Source organism: Heteronotia binoei, chromosome 6 (genome assembly GCF_032191835.1).
Source record: "Heteronotia binoei isolate CCM8104 ecotype False Entrance Well chromosome 6, APGP_CSIRO_Hbin_v1, whole genome shotgun sequence".
In the NCBI taxonomy this organism is placed as follows: domain Eukaryota; kingdom Metazoa; phylum Chordata; class Lepidosauria; order Squamata; family Gekkonidae; genus Heteronotia; species Heteronotia binoei.
Window position 1 is genome coordinate 147,327,353 of NC_083228.1, and position 13,519 is coordinate 147,340,871.

The following is a 13,519-nucleotide window of genomic DNA, read 5'->3' on the forward strand; positions in this document are numbered from 1 at the left end:
GCCTTGGCTGGCTGGCGGGCAATCCCAGGGGAAGTGGAGACTCATCCAGCGGTACCTCTTCCTGAAATCCAGGAACGCCCCCAGGGAACAAGGCAAAAGTGTAGGATTTTATCAGGAAGGACCAGGAACCCCCAGAGCCGATCAAAGGGCTTTTCCCAGATGACTCACTGCAACAATGAACACGCTGCTGTTTCGCACGGCAGCACGGGAAAGAAAGCTTTGAGATCAAACTCCTGTAGCTAGAAGGGAGGGGCCCTGTGAACACAGCACTGGATTCTCCCCCAGCCAGCGGTGCTGTAATGATGAGTGAAACAGAGAAACCTATTTGCACAGCCTGAAATAGCACACCGGAGGACTAAAAGCTTATTATAGAGCTCTTGCTCAGAAGGAGTTCCTAACCCTCCAAATTCCAGTCCCCTGGCGGCCTCACTCCCTCCTTACTCAGCGGGCTGCATGATTGTACCAAACTAAATCTTGATCAGAAAGAAGTGAATCAAAAAACCCCCATGGCTACTCCTTGCCTGTTCCCTGGACATAACTGTGCAGGATACTCACTCTCAGCCAGCTCATTTGGGAAGGAAATCTGTTCTTGGGATCCCCTTGAGAAACTCTCCAGCCTTCCTTCGGATGTGAGGATGTTGTCTTTCTCCACCAAAGTCTCTCTTATACTTCTGTCTTCTTGGGGGAGGGGAGTATGGGGGGGGGAGAGAAAAATCATTCTTATCAGAGCCGGATCTACATATTTTTGAGCACAAAAATATGGTTTTAAAAACGGAATACTTTTTTCTATCGGCATTACTTTGAGAAGGAGATCAGATCAGAGTTTCAAGCGGACACACTGGCAAGGGGGAAATGAGTGAAGTTGCCTCTTCCGACTCTACTGGTGGAACACAGAGAAGGGCAGAGTTTGCCAGGGGAAGAAAATAAAGGGCGAGCACAGAGAAAAGCTAAAAGGGAGCCTGACTCAGCACCCACACTCCCTGTGAATGAGGAAGTAAGAGACATCTCAAGGCTTCTTCTGAGGGACTACATGACCTGTCAGTGCAGCAAATTTATTTCCCTTTGCCTAAGGAACGGGCTGTGCTGCTGCCTCCATTGCCTTGGGGGGTAAACGGATGTATTGAAACTAAAGTAGAGTGGAGTAGGGCACCAAACTCCAGTAGAGCAGCAGTAGTGGTGGCAGGGAATATCCTTCTATATCCTTCTTAAAATGTGGTGCCCAAAACTGAAAAGAGAAAGCTAGCCAGCAAAAGCAGCCCTGTGCATCCTCCCCCAACATTCCCATCGCAATTGCAGAAAACAGAGAGGCCCTAGGCGCCCGCAAGTACATGGCAAGCCCTTTGACATCGGCAGCTTCAATTCCAACCAATAGTCCTTCAACTTTACAGGAATCCACGGTCCAGCAGCTCCTGAGGAAAACACGCAGTGTTCCAAATCCCAAGTAGTCTAGTACAGCAGATAAATCCTGCACACAGCAATCTTGAACATAGCGATGAGGTAGTGTTTATATCCCCCCATTTCACTAGAAGCTTTGACCAGCTTTCATACAAAGCATGGCAAGATTCCGATATTTTTGCACACAATTAAACTACAATCTCCAAGGTCTTGCCAACTGTGCAGTTGAGAGAGGCTGGCAAATTAAGCTCTCCCTCCCAGTTCCTCCCCAAGGGAGGAGCCTCAGCCAGTGGAGAAAACAGAGACTTTGATCTGTAGTTCCTGTGCAACTGAGTAAGCCTGGCAAGGCAAGCTGTGATGCAGAAGGAAGCAAGAGAGAGGGAGAGGGAAGCAGTTGACAGCCAGTTGCTCGGGGGCCTTATAGGAGCAAGGTGGGGAGCTGTCTCTGTTCGCAGCAGAGGAAAGGACTTGTAATAACAGGTTTAAATTAAGAGAGGGAATGTACATGCTGGATATTAGGGGAAACTTTTTAACAGCAAGAGTTGTTCAATGGCGGAATTGGTGGGAGTCTGCATGTTGTGGAAGCAACAAGTCATCCTCTTAGATATTGTTACCACAACACCTGACCTTTTCTATGTTTGATATTAGACGACTTCAGCTTTGTGACTCTCAAGCTTGTGCAGGACTCTTGGACTTCCGGGCTACACTCTCTGGTTTACCCCTTCTGGTAACGACCCTTTGGCTTGTGCACTTTTAGTCTGTTGACTTCTGAGACTAAGTTCTGGAATCTGTGTGAGCACCTGAACATGTCTGGCTTGCTGGCTTTCATCCTCACCTTTGCCTCTGGCCAGGACACCTTCTCTGGCTCGGGTGATGGCCACAACACTGGTCTCAGTTGCCCCTCGGCAAGTACCTGGAGAGGCCTGAGAACAATGTGTTGCTGTTCAATACTTTGCATCATGCATCATCCCAGGGGTAGCAATTCACACTTCTGGCACTTGTGGGAGATCCTTACCCAGAGAGATGACGCTCAGATAGTTTTCCCGCATGACTTCCCTGTAGAGAGTTTTCTGGCCCGGATCCAGCAGGTCCCATTCTGCTGGGGTGAAACAGACAGACACGTCCTCAAAGGAAAAGGGGCACTGGAAGAAAAAGCAGATTCCATCATCAAAGATGATACCAGGCAGAGACCCTTGAGAAAGTAGGAGGGAACCCAGGCTGTCCCCTGCTCATTTCCCCTACCTGGACTGAAGGTAAAGCAGATGTTTCCACACCTCTGGAATGATTCAACAGCATCTCTCCAGTGCCTGTTAGTAAGAGAAAGGACGAAGGGTGTTTGTTGTGACTTCCTGTTCCATTTGCTTGTTTGTTCACACACTCCCTTCCCAGGAGCTGGAAACCTTGCCCTGTGTACACTCAATACATCATAAGAACATAAGAGAAGCCATGTTGGATCAGGCCAATGGCCCATCCAGTCCAACACTCTGTGTCACACAGCGGCCAAATATATATATATATACACACACATACACACTGTGGCTAATAGCCACTGATGGACCTCTGCTCCATATTTTTATCTAACCCCCTCTTGAAGATGGCCATGCTTGTGGCCGCCACCACCTCCTGTGGCAGTGAATTCCACATGTTAATCACCCTTTGGGTGAAGAAGTACTTCCTTTTATCCGTTTTAACCTGTCTGCTCAGCAATTTCATCGAATGCCCACGAGTTCTCGTATTGTGAGAAAGGGAGAAAAGTACTTCTTTCTCTACTTTCTCCATCCCATGCATTATCTTGTAAACCTCTATCATGTCACCCCTCAGTTGACGTTTCTCCAAGCTAAAGAGCCCTAAGCGTTTCAACCTTTCTTCATAGGGAAGGTGTTCCAGCCCTTTAATCATTCTAGTTGCCCTTTTCTGAACTTTCTCCAATGCTATAATATCCTTTTTGAGGTGCGGCGACCAGAACTGCACACAGTACTCCAAATGAGACCGCACCATCGATTTATACAGGGGCATTATGATACTGGCTGATTTGTTTTCAATTCCCTTCCTAATAATTCCCAGCATGGCGTTGGCCTTTTTTATTGCAAACGCACACTGCCTTGACATTTTCAGTGAATTATCTACCACGACCCCAAGATCTCTCTCTTGGTCAGTCTCTGCCAGTTCACACCCCATCAACTTGTATTTGTAGCTGGGATTCTTGGCCCCAATGTGCATTACTTTGCACTTGGCCACATTGAACCGCATCTGCCACGTTGATGCCCACTCACCCAGCCTCAACAGATACCTTTGGAGTTCCTCACAATCCTCTCTGGTTCTCACCACCCTGAACAATTTAGTGTCATGCGCAAATTTGGCCACTTCACTGCTCACTCCCAACTCTAAATCATTTATGAACAAGTTAAAGAGCATGGGACCCAGTACCGAGCCCTGCGGCACCCCACTGCTTACCGTCCTCCACTGCGAAGACTGCCCATTTATACTCACTCTCTGCTTCCTATTACTCAGCCAGTTTTTGATCCACAAGAGGACCTGTCCTTTTACTCCATGACTCTCAAGCTTTCTAAGGAGCCTTTGATGAGGAACTTTATCAAAAGCTTTCTGAAAGTCAAGGTAAACAACATCTATCGGGTCTCCTTTGTCCACAAGTTTGTTTACCCCCTCAAAGAAATGTAACAGGTTAGTGAGGCAAGATCTTCCCTTACAGAACCCATGCTGAGTCTTCCTCAATAACCTGTGTTCATCAATGTGCCTACTCATTCTGTCCTTGATAATGCTTTCTACCAACTTTCCTGGTATTGAAGTCAGACTGACTGGCCTGTAATTTCCCGGATCTCCTCTGGAACCCTTTTTAAAGATGGGGGTGACATTTGCTACCTTCCAGTCCTCAGGAACAGAGGCAGATTTCAATGAAAGATTACAGATTTTTGTTAGAAGATCCACAAGTTCAACTTTGAGTTCTTTCAGAACTCTCGGATGTATGCCATCCGGACCCGGTGACTTATTAGTTTTTAATTTGTCTATCAGTTGTAGGACCTCCTCTTTTGTCACCTCAATCTGACTCAGGTCTTTCAACACCCCTTCCAATATTAGTGGTTCTGGGGCGGGCAAACACTTCTCATCTTCCACGGTGAAGACGGAGGCAAAAAATGCATTCAGCTTCTCAGCCATTTCCCCATCCTCCTTCAGTAATCCTTTTACCCCATGGTAAAGGGCCCCACTGCTTCCCTGGCTGGTTTCCTACTTCTAATATATTTGAAGAAATTTTTATTGTTGGTCTTTATGTTTTTTGCAATATGCTCCTCATAGTCCCTTTTTGCCTGCCTGATCACAGTCTTGCATTTGATTTGCCACTGCCTGTGTTCCCTTTTATTAATCTCACTTGGACTGGTTTTCCACCGCTTAAAGGAGTCCTTCTTACCTTTTACAGCTTCCATTACTTTGTTTGTTAACCATGCTGGCCTCTTCTTATACCTGTTTGTGCCTTTCCTAACTTGTGGTATGTATTTTATCTGAGCTTCTAGGATTATAGTTTTAAATAGTCTCCAAGCTTCCCCAAGGGTTCTGACCGTATTTACCTTTCCTTTCAGTTTCCTCCTCACATGCCTCCTCATCTCAGTGAATTTACCCCTTTTAAAGTTAAATGTGGTTGTGGCGGTCTTTTTGGGCAGCTCCCTATTTATACAAACGGTGAAATCAATAACATTATGGTCACTGTTCCCAAGCGGCACAATCACTTTTACGTCTCTCACTAAGTCTTGGGCATTACTTAGGACCAGATCCAGGATCGCCCCACCTCTGGTAGGTTCTGAGACCATCTGCTCCATAGCACAGTCATTGAGAGCATCGAGAAACTCAATCTCCAACACTCTGTGTCACACAGTGGCAAAATTTTATATATATATATATATACACACACACACACACACACAATGTGGCTAATAGCCACTAATGGACCTTTGCTCCATATTTTTATCTAAACCCCTCTTGAAGGTTGCTATGCTTGTGGCTGCCACCTCCTCTTGTGGCAGTGAATTCCACATGTTAATCACCCTTTGGGTGAAGAAGTACTTCCTTTTATCCGTTTTAACCTGTCTGCTCAGTAATTTCATCGAATGCCCACGAGTTCTTGTATTGTGAGAAGGGGAGAAAAGTACTTCTTTCTCTACTTTCTCCATCCCATGCATTATCTTGTAAACCTCTATCATGTCACCCCACAGTTTACGTTTCTCCAAGCTAAAGAGCCCCAAGCGTTTCAACCTTTCTTCATAGGGAAAGTGTTCCAGCCCTTTAATCATTCTAGTTGCCCTTTTCTGGACTTTCTCCAATGCTATAATATCCTTTTAGAGGTGCGGCGACCAGAACTGCACACAGTACTCCAAATGAGACCGCACCATCGATTTATACAGGGGCATTATGATACTGGCTGATTTGTTTTCAATTCCCTTCCTAATAATTCCCAGCATGGCGTTGGCCTTTTTTATTGCAAACGCACACTGTCTTGACATTTTCAGTGAGTTATCTACCACGACCCCAAGATCTCTCTCTTGGTCAGTCTCTGCCAGTTCATACCCTATCAACTTGTATTTGTAGCTGGGATTCTTGGCCCCAATGTGCATTACTTTGCACTTGGCCACATTGAACCGCATCTGCCACGTTGACGCCCACTCACCCAGCCTCAGCAGATCCCTTTGGAGTTCCTCACAATCCTCTCTGGTTCTCACCACCCTGAACAATTTAGTGTCATGTGCAAACTTGGCCACTTCACTGCTCACTCCCAACTCTAAATCATTTATGAACAAGTTAAAGAGCATGGGACCCAGTACCGAGCCGTGCGGCACCCCACTGCTTACCGTCCTCCACTGCGAAGACTGCCCATTTATACTCACTCTCTGCTTCCTATTACTCAGCCAGTTTTTGATCCACAAGAGGACCTGTCCTTTTACTCCATGACTCTCAAGCTTTCTAAGGAGCCTTTGATGAGGAACTTTATCAAAAGCTTTCTGAAAGTCAAGGTAAACAACATCGGGTCTCCTTTGTCCACATGTTGGTTCACCCCCTCAAACAAATGTAACAGGTTAGTGAGGCAAGATCTTCCCTTACAGAACCCATGCTGAGTCTTCCTCAATAACCCGTGTCCATCAATGTGCCTACTCATTCTGTCCTTGATAATGCTTTCTACCAACTTTCCTGGTATTGAAGTCAGACTGACTGGCCTGTAATTTCCCGGATCTCCTCTGGAACCCTTTTTAAAGATGGGGGTGACATTTGCTACCTTCCAGTCCTCAGGAACGGAGGCAGATTTCAATGAAAGATTACAGATATTTGTTAGAAGATCCACAAGTTCAACTTTGAGTTCTTTCAGAACTCTCGGATGTATGCCATCCGGACCCGGTGACTTATTAGTTTTTAATTTGTCTATCAGTTGTAGGACCTCCTCTTTTGTCACCTCAATCTGTCTCAGGTCTTTCAACACCCCTTTCAAAATTAGTGGTTCTGGAGTGGGCAAAAAGTTCTCATCTTCCACAGTGAAGACGGAGGCAAAAAATGCATTCAGCTTCTCAGCCATTTCCCCATCCTCCTTCTGTAATCCTTTTACCCCATGGTCATCCAAGGACCCCCACTGCCTCCCTGGCTGGTTTCTTTCTAATATATTTGAAGAAATTTTTATTGTTGGTCTTTATGTTTTTTGCAATATGCTCCTCATAGTCCCTTTTTGCCTGCCTGATCACAGTCTTATATTTGATTTGCCTCAGCCTGTGTTCCCTTTTACTAATCTCACTTGGACTGGTTTTCCACCGCTTAAAGGAGTCCTTCTTACCTTTTACAGCTTCCATTACTTTGTTTGTTAACCATGCAGGCCTTTTCTTATGCCTGTTTGTGCCTTTCCTAACTTGTGGTATGTATTTTATCAGAGCTTCTAGGATTATAGTTTTAAATAGTCTCCAAGCTTCCCCAAGGGTTTTGACCGTATTTACCTTTCCTTTCAGTTTCCTCCTCACATGCCTCCTCATCTCAGTGAATTTACCCCTTTTAAAGTTAAACGTGGTTGTGGCGGTCTTTTTGGGCAGCTCCCTATTTATACAAACGGTGAAATCAATAACATTATGGTCACTGCTCCCAAGCCGCGCAATCACTTTTACTAAATTCTTTTTAGTAAAAAACATCCTTTTACTAAATTCTGGGAGAGGCAGAAGAGAAGTACCCATGAGCCTCAGGGGGTGATAAATGCTGCCAACATATTCCAGGCTTCTGTGAGACCTGAAATGTGCCCTGTGAACTCTGGAGTTCCAAAGGTCGCAGCATCCCTGCTGGATCACACCAAACGGCCAGGAATCCCCTTCTCCTGCCAGCTGGCAGTGGGCCCTTCAGTCTGGACTGGGGGTAGAAAAAGTGGGGGGTGGAAATGACATTGAATTACACGACTTTACTTGAGCGCTTCTGGAGAATCCAGGGTAGCATCCATGCAAAGCTTCATCCCGAAGCCCTCCCCGAATCTCCTGGGATGCCAAGCCACATCTGGTCACCCCTCCTGCAGCACCCGATTTCCTACAGTAGCCTGCCAGGCGCCCCTATAAGAGAGGGCCCACAAGCTAAATTTCTGCATGGTTATTTGGCGCTTATTAAATGGTTTTCAGTGATGCCCCAGAAGGCAGAGGCTCCCCATATTCTCCCGGATGAATAGCTCTGCCCAGGTTTGTCTAACTTTACTTCTCTTTTTTGAGGCACCCTGAGTTCCTCCTATGGAAGGAAGGTGAGACATGAATGTTCTAATTAATGGGAGGAACTGCCCTCTATAATTCTGTCTAATCCCCTTTCAGAAGAATCACAGTCAGTGGACATTCAGTGATATGTGCAGAAGTATTAAATTATTTTCCAGACCTGAACTCTCCACCCATCACATTCAGGGACTGCCCCAAGTGTAAACGGGAAGAATGAGACCTTACCACAAGAGAGGGCATCTTGGGCACCCTCCTGAGCCTGCACTCTCTGCCCTTCCTCCAAGGAACCTCGTTCTGCCTCAGGGAATGGAGCTTCTCTCTCCAAGGATGGTCCCCACATCTGAAAGAGCAGCGAGTGAGAAGGGGAAGAGATGGAATGGAGAAGAGACCAAGCAACAGATCCTGCCCCACTCCCAGACTCTGCGCTCTTCTATAAGCAGACCCAGTGAGTTGTCTGGAGAGAGAAGAAATTCTCTAGCAGAGGAGGCTGCTGAAGGAGGCTGTTAAAGCTCCCATTCAGATGATTAACACATGAGCCAATATCTCTCAGGGAAACTTTAGGATGAGGTCTGATATCCTTGCTTGAATTGGACACAGCTGGAGGAAACCCCCTCACCTGCTCTGCCTGCCTCTTCTCCTCGGCCTGACTCAGGAGGAAGCCTTCGGCCAAGGCCACCGCCTGGGAACTGGTCTCCGGCCCACATTCCCTGACCCAGCGCTGCATTTCCTGGGGCAGGAGGGCTAGGAACCTCTCCAGGATCACCAGGTCCACCATCTGCTTCTTGGAGTTCCTCTCTGGCTTCAGCCAGTGGCTGCAGAGTCGATGGAGCCGGCTGCAAACCTCTCGGGGCCCATCAGCCTCACGGTACTGGAACTGCCGGAAGTGTTGGCCATGCACCTCTGAGATCTCTGTGACCTGAGAAGGTGTCTCTGGCACGGGGCTTTCCCAGCCTTCACCAGCACCCGCAGCTTGGGTGGGAGGGGGGCCTTTGCTTGCTGTCTTGCCAGCTGCAGCTCCTTCTGGGTCCTGCTCTTCCATTCCCCTCCCCTTCTATTGGGTCACCTCCGACTGGATAGAGATGCCTTGAGTCACTTGACTGTAAAGAGATACAGAGACAGTCACAGGTCACAAGGAAAGCGAATGAGAATTGCCCTGGTGGATCAGAAGTAAAGTGCTTCTTGTGGTTTATAAACATGGTTTAAAATAATTTTGTTGTATGACATAGCAAGCTATTTTAGAGATGCTTCCTGAGTTCTCTGGGAAAGTTAATGGTCTCTGTTTGGCTCCTAAAGGGCGTTACAAGCTTAGCCTCTCAGTACATGGGTTCAGTCTGTCCAAGGGGCTAATTCTTAAGTTAAACTGGGGCCCCAAAAGGACCAGGGGGACTGGTGACCCCTTAACTGTTGTCTGTATCTCTGCAATAGACCTGAGGTCCTAGGCGAGAGCACCTCTTTCAAAAGCCATGGGGGTCCCCTTTGAACTGCGGGGTTCACCTGTTAGATCTCCAGCAAACACGTCTTTTGGGGAGGCTGAAAACCAGCTCCTCATGGCTCTTGTCACAACTAGAAGGAGACTCTCAAGACAGTTGCAGGGGCTACTCCCATAACCACAGGGGCTCAGTTAATTACTCTCAACATTCCACAGTTACGAAGATACATTTACATATCCATCTCCAATTCTGATATTTACTTCTCTATGATTCTCCCCAGAATTAAATCCAAACAAACGGTGACCAGGTAAATTGAGCTTGCTATCCCTGTTTGGTCCTTGCATCTCTTAAGAATCTTCATTACGTTGTATGCTAGTTTCCTGGTCAGTAGGAAAGGCCATAACTAGCTGCCAGCGACCACTCTGGTTTGGGGTTCAACCCAGGGAGGGCCCAGAATAGCCCCCCTCTTCACCTTCCCTGCCCCCCCTCACCCGCCCACACACCACGGGGGGCACTGACGGGTGACCCCTCAAGCCTGAAGTGTCAGAAGGACCCAGGCCCATAAAGGCTTCCGTGGAGGAGGGGGGGATCGAACCCGGCTCTCCCAGATCAGAGTCCCTGCATTAACCGCACGACACCCCACTGGCTCTCAGCTGGTCCCGGGCAGTTCAGGTGTGCGGGGAAAGGGGGCGGGGGGGGGTGCAGCAGAAGACGTGCGGGAGGAAGGGGATGGAGTCTGGGGAATGGCCGGGGGGCCCTCGGCGCTCTTGGCCGCAGCAGCATCCAGGGGGCTCCAGGCGCGCCTCCCCCCCCCCCCCCCCGTCTCCCTTGGGTGCTGCAAGGCCCCTTCCCTACCTGGCCGCCTCGCCTTCCCCTCTCCGGCCCTCGTGGCGCTCGGAGCTGCTGCAGCCTTTGCAACCGGGGGAGGGTCGCAGGAGGCCCGGCTGCAGCTCTCTCCTTCGGCCCCTCCTGCCCCACCGGCGCAGCACCCCGCGCCCGGCAGCAGAGCTTGCACGTCCTCCGTTCCGGGGGCCCCTTTGCAAAGGCCGGCCCAGGCATGCACGCCTTCCTTCTCTTCCCTTCCGGAGCAGCAGTGCTTTGGAAGGGGCTCCAGCGCCCCCTGGCTCCGGCCTCTCCTCTGCCGGGATTGCAGCTCTCCCGGACGCCTCTCTGTGGGGCGGGTCCGCTTAGGGCTGCAGAAGGAAAAAAAATATCCTGCCCCTTTTGCAGGGAGAGCTCAGCCTTGCAGCCTTCCTGCCTCGTTGCAGACGCCTGGGAGGGGCCTCCTTGCACCGGGGGCAGAAGGAAGGAGGGTTCTTCTCTTGCAAACGAGGGGGGAGGTCAGTCTTTGAAACGGTGGAGGGGGGGGGAATGAGCCCTTTGGGATGCCCCCGCAAGCATCACTTCTGTGGCCAGAATCCTAGGCAGGCAGCCCGGTAGCTGTTTTCCCCTTGCAGTCTGGGAACTGCATTCCACATTCTGGGAACTGCCTTGCACCAAATCAGAGCCCCCCCCCCCCCCCCCATCTCCACCCAGGTCAGATTTGTCCACTCAGACTGGCAGGCCTCTGTGTGTCCTCAGGAGTCCTTCACATCACTTCTTCCCCTCGTCTTTTAACTGGAGGTTGGACAGGAGACCTTCTGCCCGCCAAGCAGATGCTCTGCCCCTGAGCCACAGCCCCCCCTCCCCTAATCCCAGCTTTCCTTTCAGCCTACAGACGGTGCTAGTCCTCAGTGCTCTCAGGCAGCCGTCCAGCCCGGGGGCCCATCACAGCCTGTGTTGTCTGCTCAGACCGGCAGCGGCTCTGCAGGGTCTCAGGCCGAGGTCTTTCGCATCATCCTCTGCCTGGTCCGTTTAACTGGAGGTGCCAGAGATTGAACTAGAGACTGAACCAGTAAATGCTCTACCACCACTGAGCCATGACCCTCTGGGGCACGGAAACAGGAAGGGGCGCTCTGCCTTATGCTGAAGGACCATTCATCTCTCAAGAGATTTACCAGGCCGCCTTGTTACTGGACCAAAAGGGCCAGAGGGCAACAGGAGCTGACCTCCTGCATCCTTCGCAGGGAAACCTTTGTGTCTGGGGCTTCCTGGTCTCCCCACTGCAGTTCGAAGCAGCATCTCCTTTCCTCCATGGCAGGAAGTGGGCTGGGAAAGTCTCAGCTGATGAGGTGAATAGGAATGGCAAGGGTGGAATTTTTATTTAAAAAAAATCTATGTATGTGGGTGCTGGAACATGCAGACTGGCCTACTTCACAGGGGTGTTTTAGTTTTGGGGGTTTTTTACAAGTCTCCCAGTGGGGCACTGATGTTTACAAGCACAGGCTGCATTGGGGAAGTGGGCTCTCTGTACCCTTACAGTGGAGTGGCAGTCACTTGAGTCGTAAGGAAATAGGGCTCAGGTAATTTACGTGTGGTCCAATCTTTATGGAAGCTGGGAAGGCCCATGTCTCAGGGGCAGCTTTCCGCCTTAATTCGGGTTTGGGGGCAGAAAAGAGGGCTGCCTGGTCCTAATTTTGTGAACAAAAAGGAATGAAGGCTGAAAAAGCACAAACAAAACACTGTGCAGTGTTATAAATTCACAACATGGTGCTGAACACTTCAGTGCTGGAATATATTATTTCACTTCAAATCAAAATCAAATCAGTATGTGCTGAATACACATAAATGGGATGGTTTTAGCCACGGCCACCCTATCCAGTCCATACCAATTTTCACCTGAAATTCTTACAGTTCTACCATGATGCTCAACATCCAACTGGAGTAATCCTTATGTGTTTCTGCCAGTTCGCACATAGAGTGGAATTCAGCAATGTGATGTACTCATTGTCAAAACTGAAAATGTGACAACATGGACCTGAGGTTGACACTTTTGCACGTTTCATGAGAATCTCTCTTCTTCTGGTCACCTTAGTTGATGCAAAACTTAGATGTCGGAATGAACCCCACAACACGCGTGCTCAGGAGGAAATGCTTAGCTTGCAAAGCAAGCGGTCTTTATTTTGTAGGGTCCAGGTCTCAGCTTAAGTCATAGCAACAAAAAGATTCTCACAGGAAGCAGGCAAAATATTCTGCTTAGTTTACAGAAATCTACCATAGCTTAGCAGGTTCCCAAAATATCTTGTCTCAACGTGATGGATGTGAGAGCGTCTGTGTTTTCCAGACATTTCAGGGTCTTGAGTAAGTGAGCTCATGATACTCCCACGCCTCTCGGGCTCACAGCAGCAAGACCCCATTTCAGCTAGATAGTTCTACACTTAGGTTATGCCAGACAGACCCCATTGGCAAACGGTCCTTCCCTGGCAGCGAGGCCTCTTTGGGTGGGGCACAGGTATGAGGGGAACAGCAGAGACTTCCCCCAGATGGGCACCCCCCTCCAGGAGCCTTTCAGCCCCACACACCCCTCCTCCCCCCTTCAGCAGGAAAGGGCCACAAGCAGCTGCAAGCAACCACTAAACCAGGGAGAGCCCCAAATAGCCTCCTTCTCCCCTTCCCAAGCACTCCCCACACCCCAGGAAGGTGACCAATCAACTCTTGAGGCAAATTCAAGCTTCTAATTAAACAAGGAGGGAAGAAACCAAGAGAGAGAGGAGGGAAAACAACCGCTCGGGAGGAGCAGTTTTAGCAGACTGAGCAGGGAGACATTATCTCCATGGCAACCCTAGACAGGCCTCCTCCCCGGGCACTGCTTCGCTACCTGCAGCCCAGGCTCCCAGGATGCAACGGGCTTCCCTGGCTTGGGGGGACAACATGCCTTGAACCAGGCTGCATGCAAGCCAACCGGGTAGGGTTGCCAACTCTGGGTTAGGGGATTCCTGGAGATTTCAGGGGTGGAGCTGTAGGGTTTTTTTGGGGGGAGGAAGTGTTCAATACTGGGTTCAGTGGGGAAGAACGAGGGCTCCCAGAGCAGCAACCAGCAGCTTTTACTCAGTCATTCAGCATAACTATATCCAAGTAAATCTGGCATGC

At 49.3% G+C, this 13,519-nt stretch overlaps 1 protein-coding gene across 1 annotated transcript; it reads right to left on the bottom strand.

Moving 5' to 3' along the window:
• Window positions 1–493: 493 nt before the first annotated feature.
• Window positions 494–10,435, bottom strand: LOC132574427 (neurotrophin receptor-interacting factor homolog). Its single transcript, XM_060242782.1, has 6 exons — window positions 10,406–10,435; window positions 8,737–9,217; window positions 8,346–8,460; window positions 2,638–2,702; window positions 2,411–2,537; window positions 494–678 (listed from the first exon to the last, which is right to left on the bottom strand). Exons 2-6 carry the CDS (start codon window positions 9,157–9,159, stop codon window positions 494–496), a joined length of 915 nt encoding a protein of 304 aa, XP_060098765.1. The 5' UTR covers window positions 9,160–9,217; window positions 10,406–10,435.
• Window positions 10,436–13,519: the final 3,084 nt, after the last annotated feature.

Bases quoted from the DNA above. Each gene is read 5' to 3' on its own strand.
- LOC132574427 (XM_060242782.1), bottom strand. From the start codon at position 9,159: ATGGAAGAGCAGGACCCAGAAGGAGCTGCAGCTGGCAAGACAGCAAGC. The intron at 8,461-8,736 runs GTGAGGGGGTTT...CTGCTCTTTCAG, and splicing joins AGAAGAGGCAGGCAGAGCAG to ATGTGGGGACCATCCTTGGA. The intron at 679-2,410 runs GTAAGGATCTCC...CCCTCCCCCAAG, and splicing joins TCTGAGCGTCATCTCTCTGG to AAGACAGAAGTATAAGAGAG.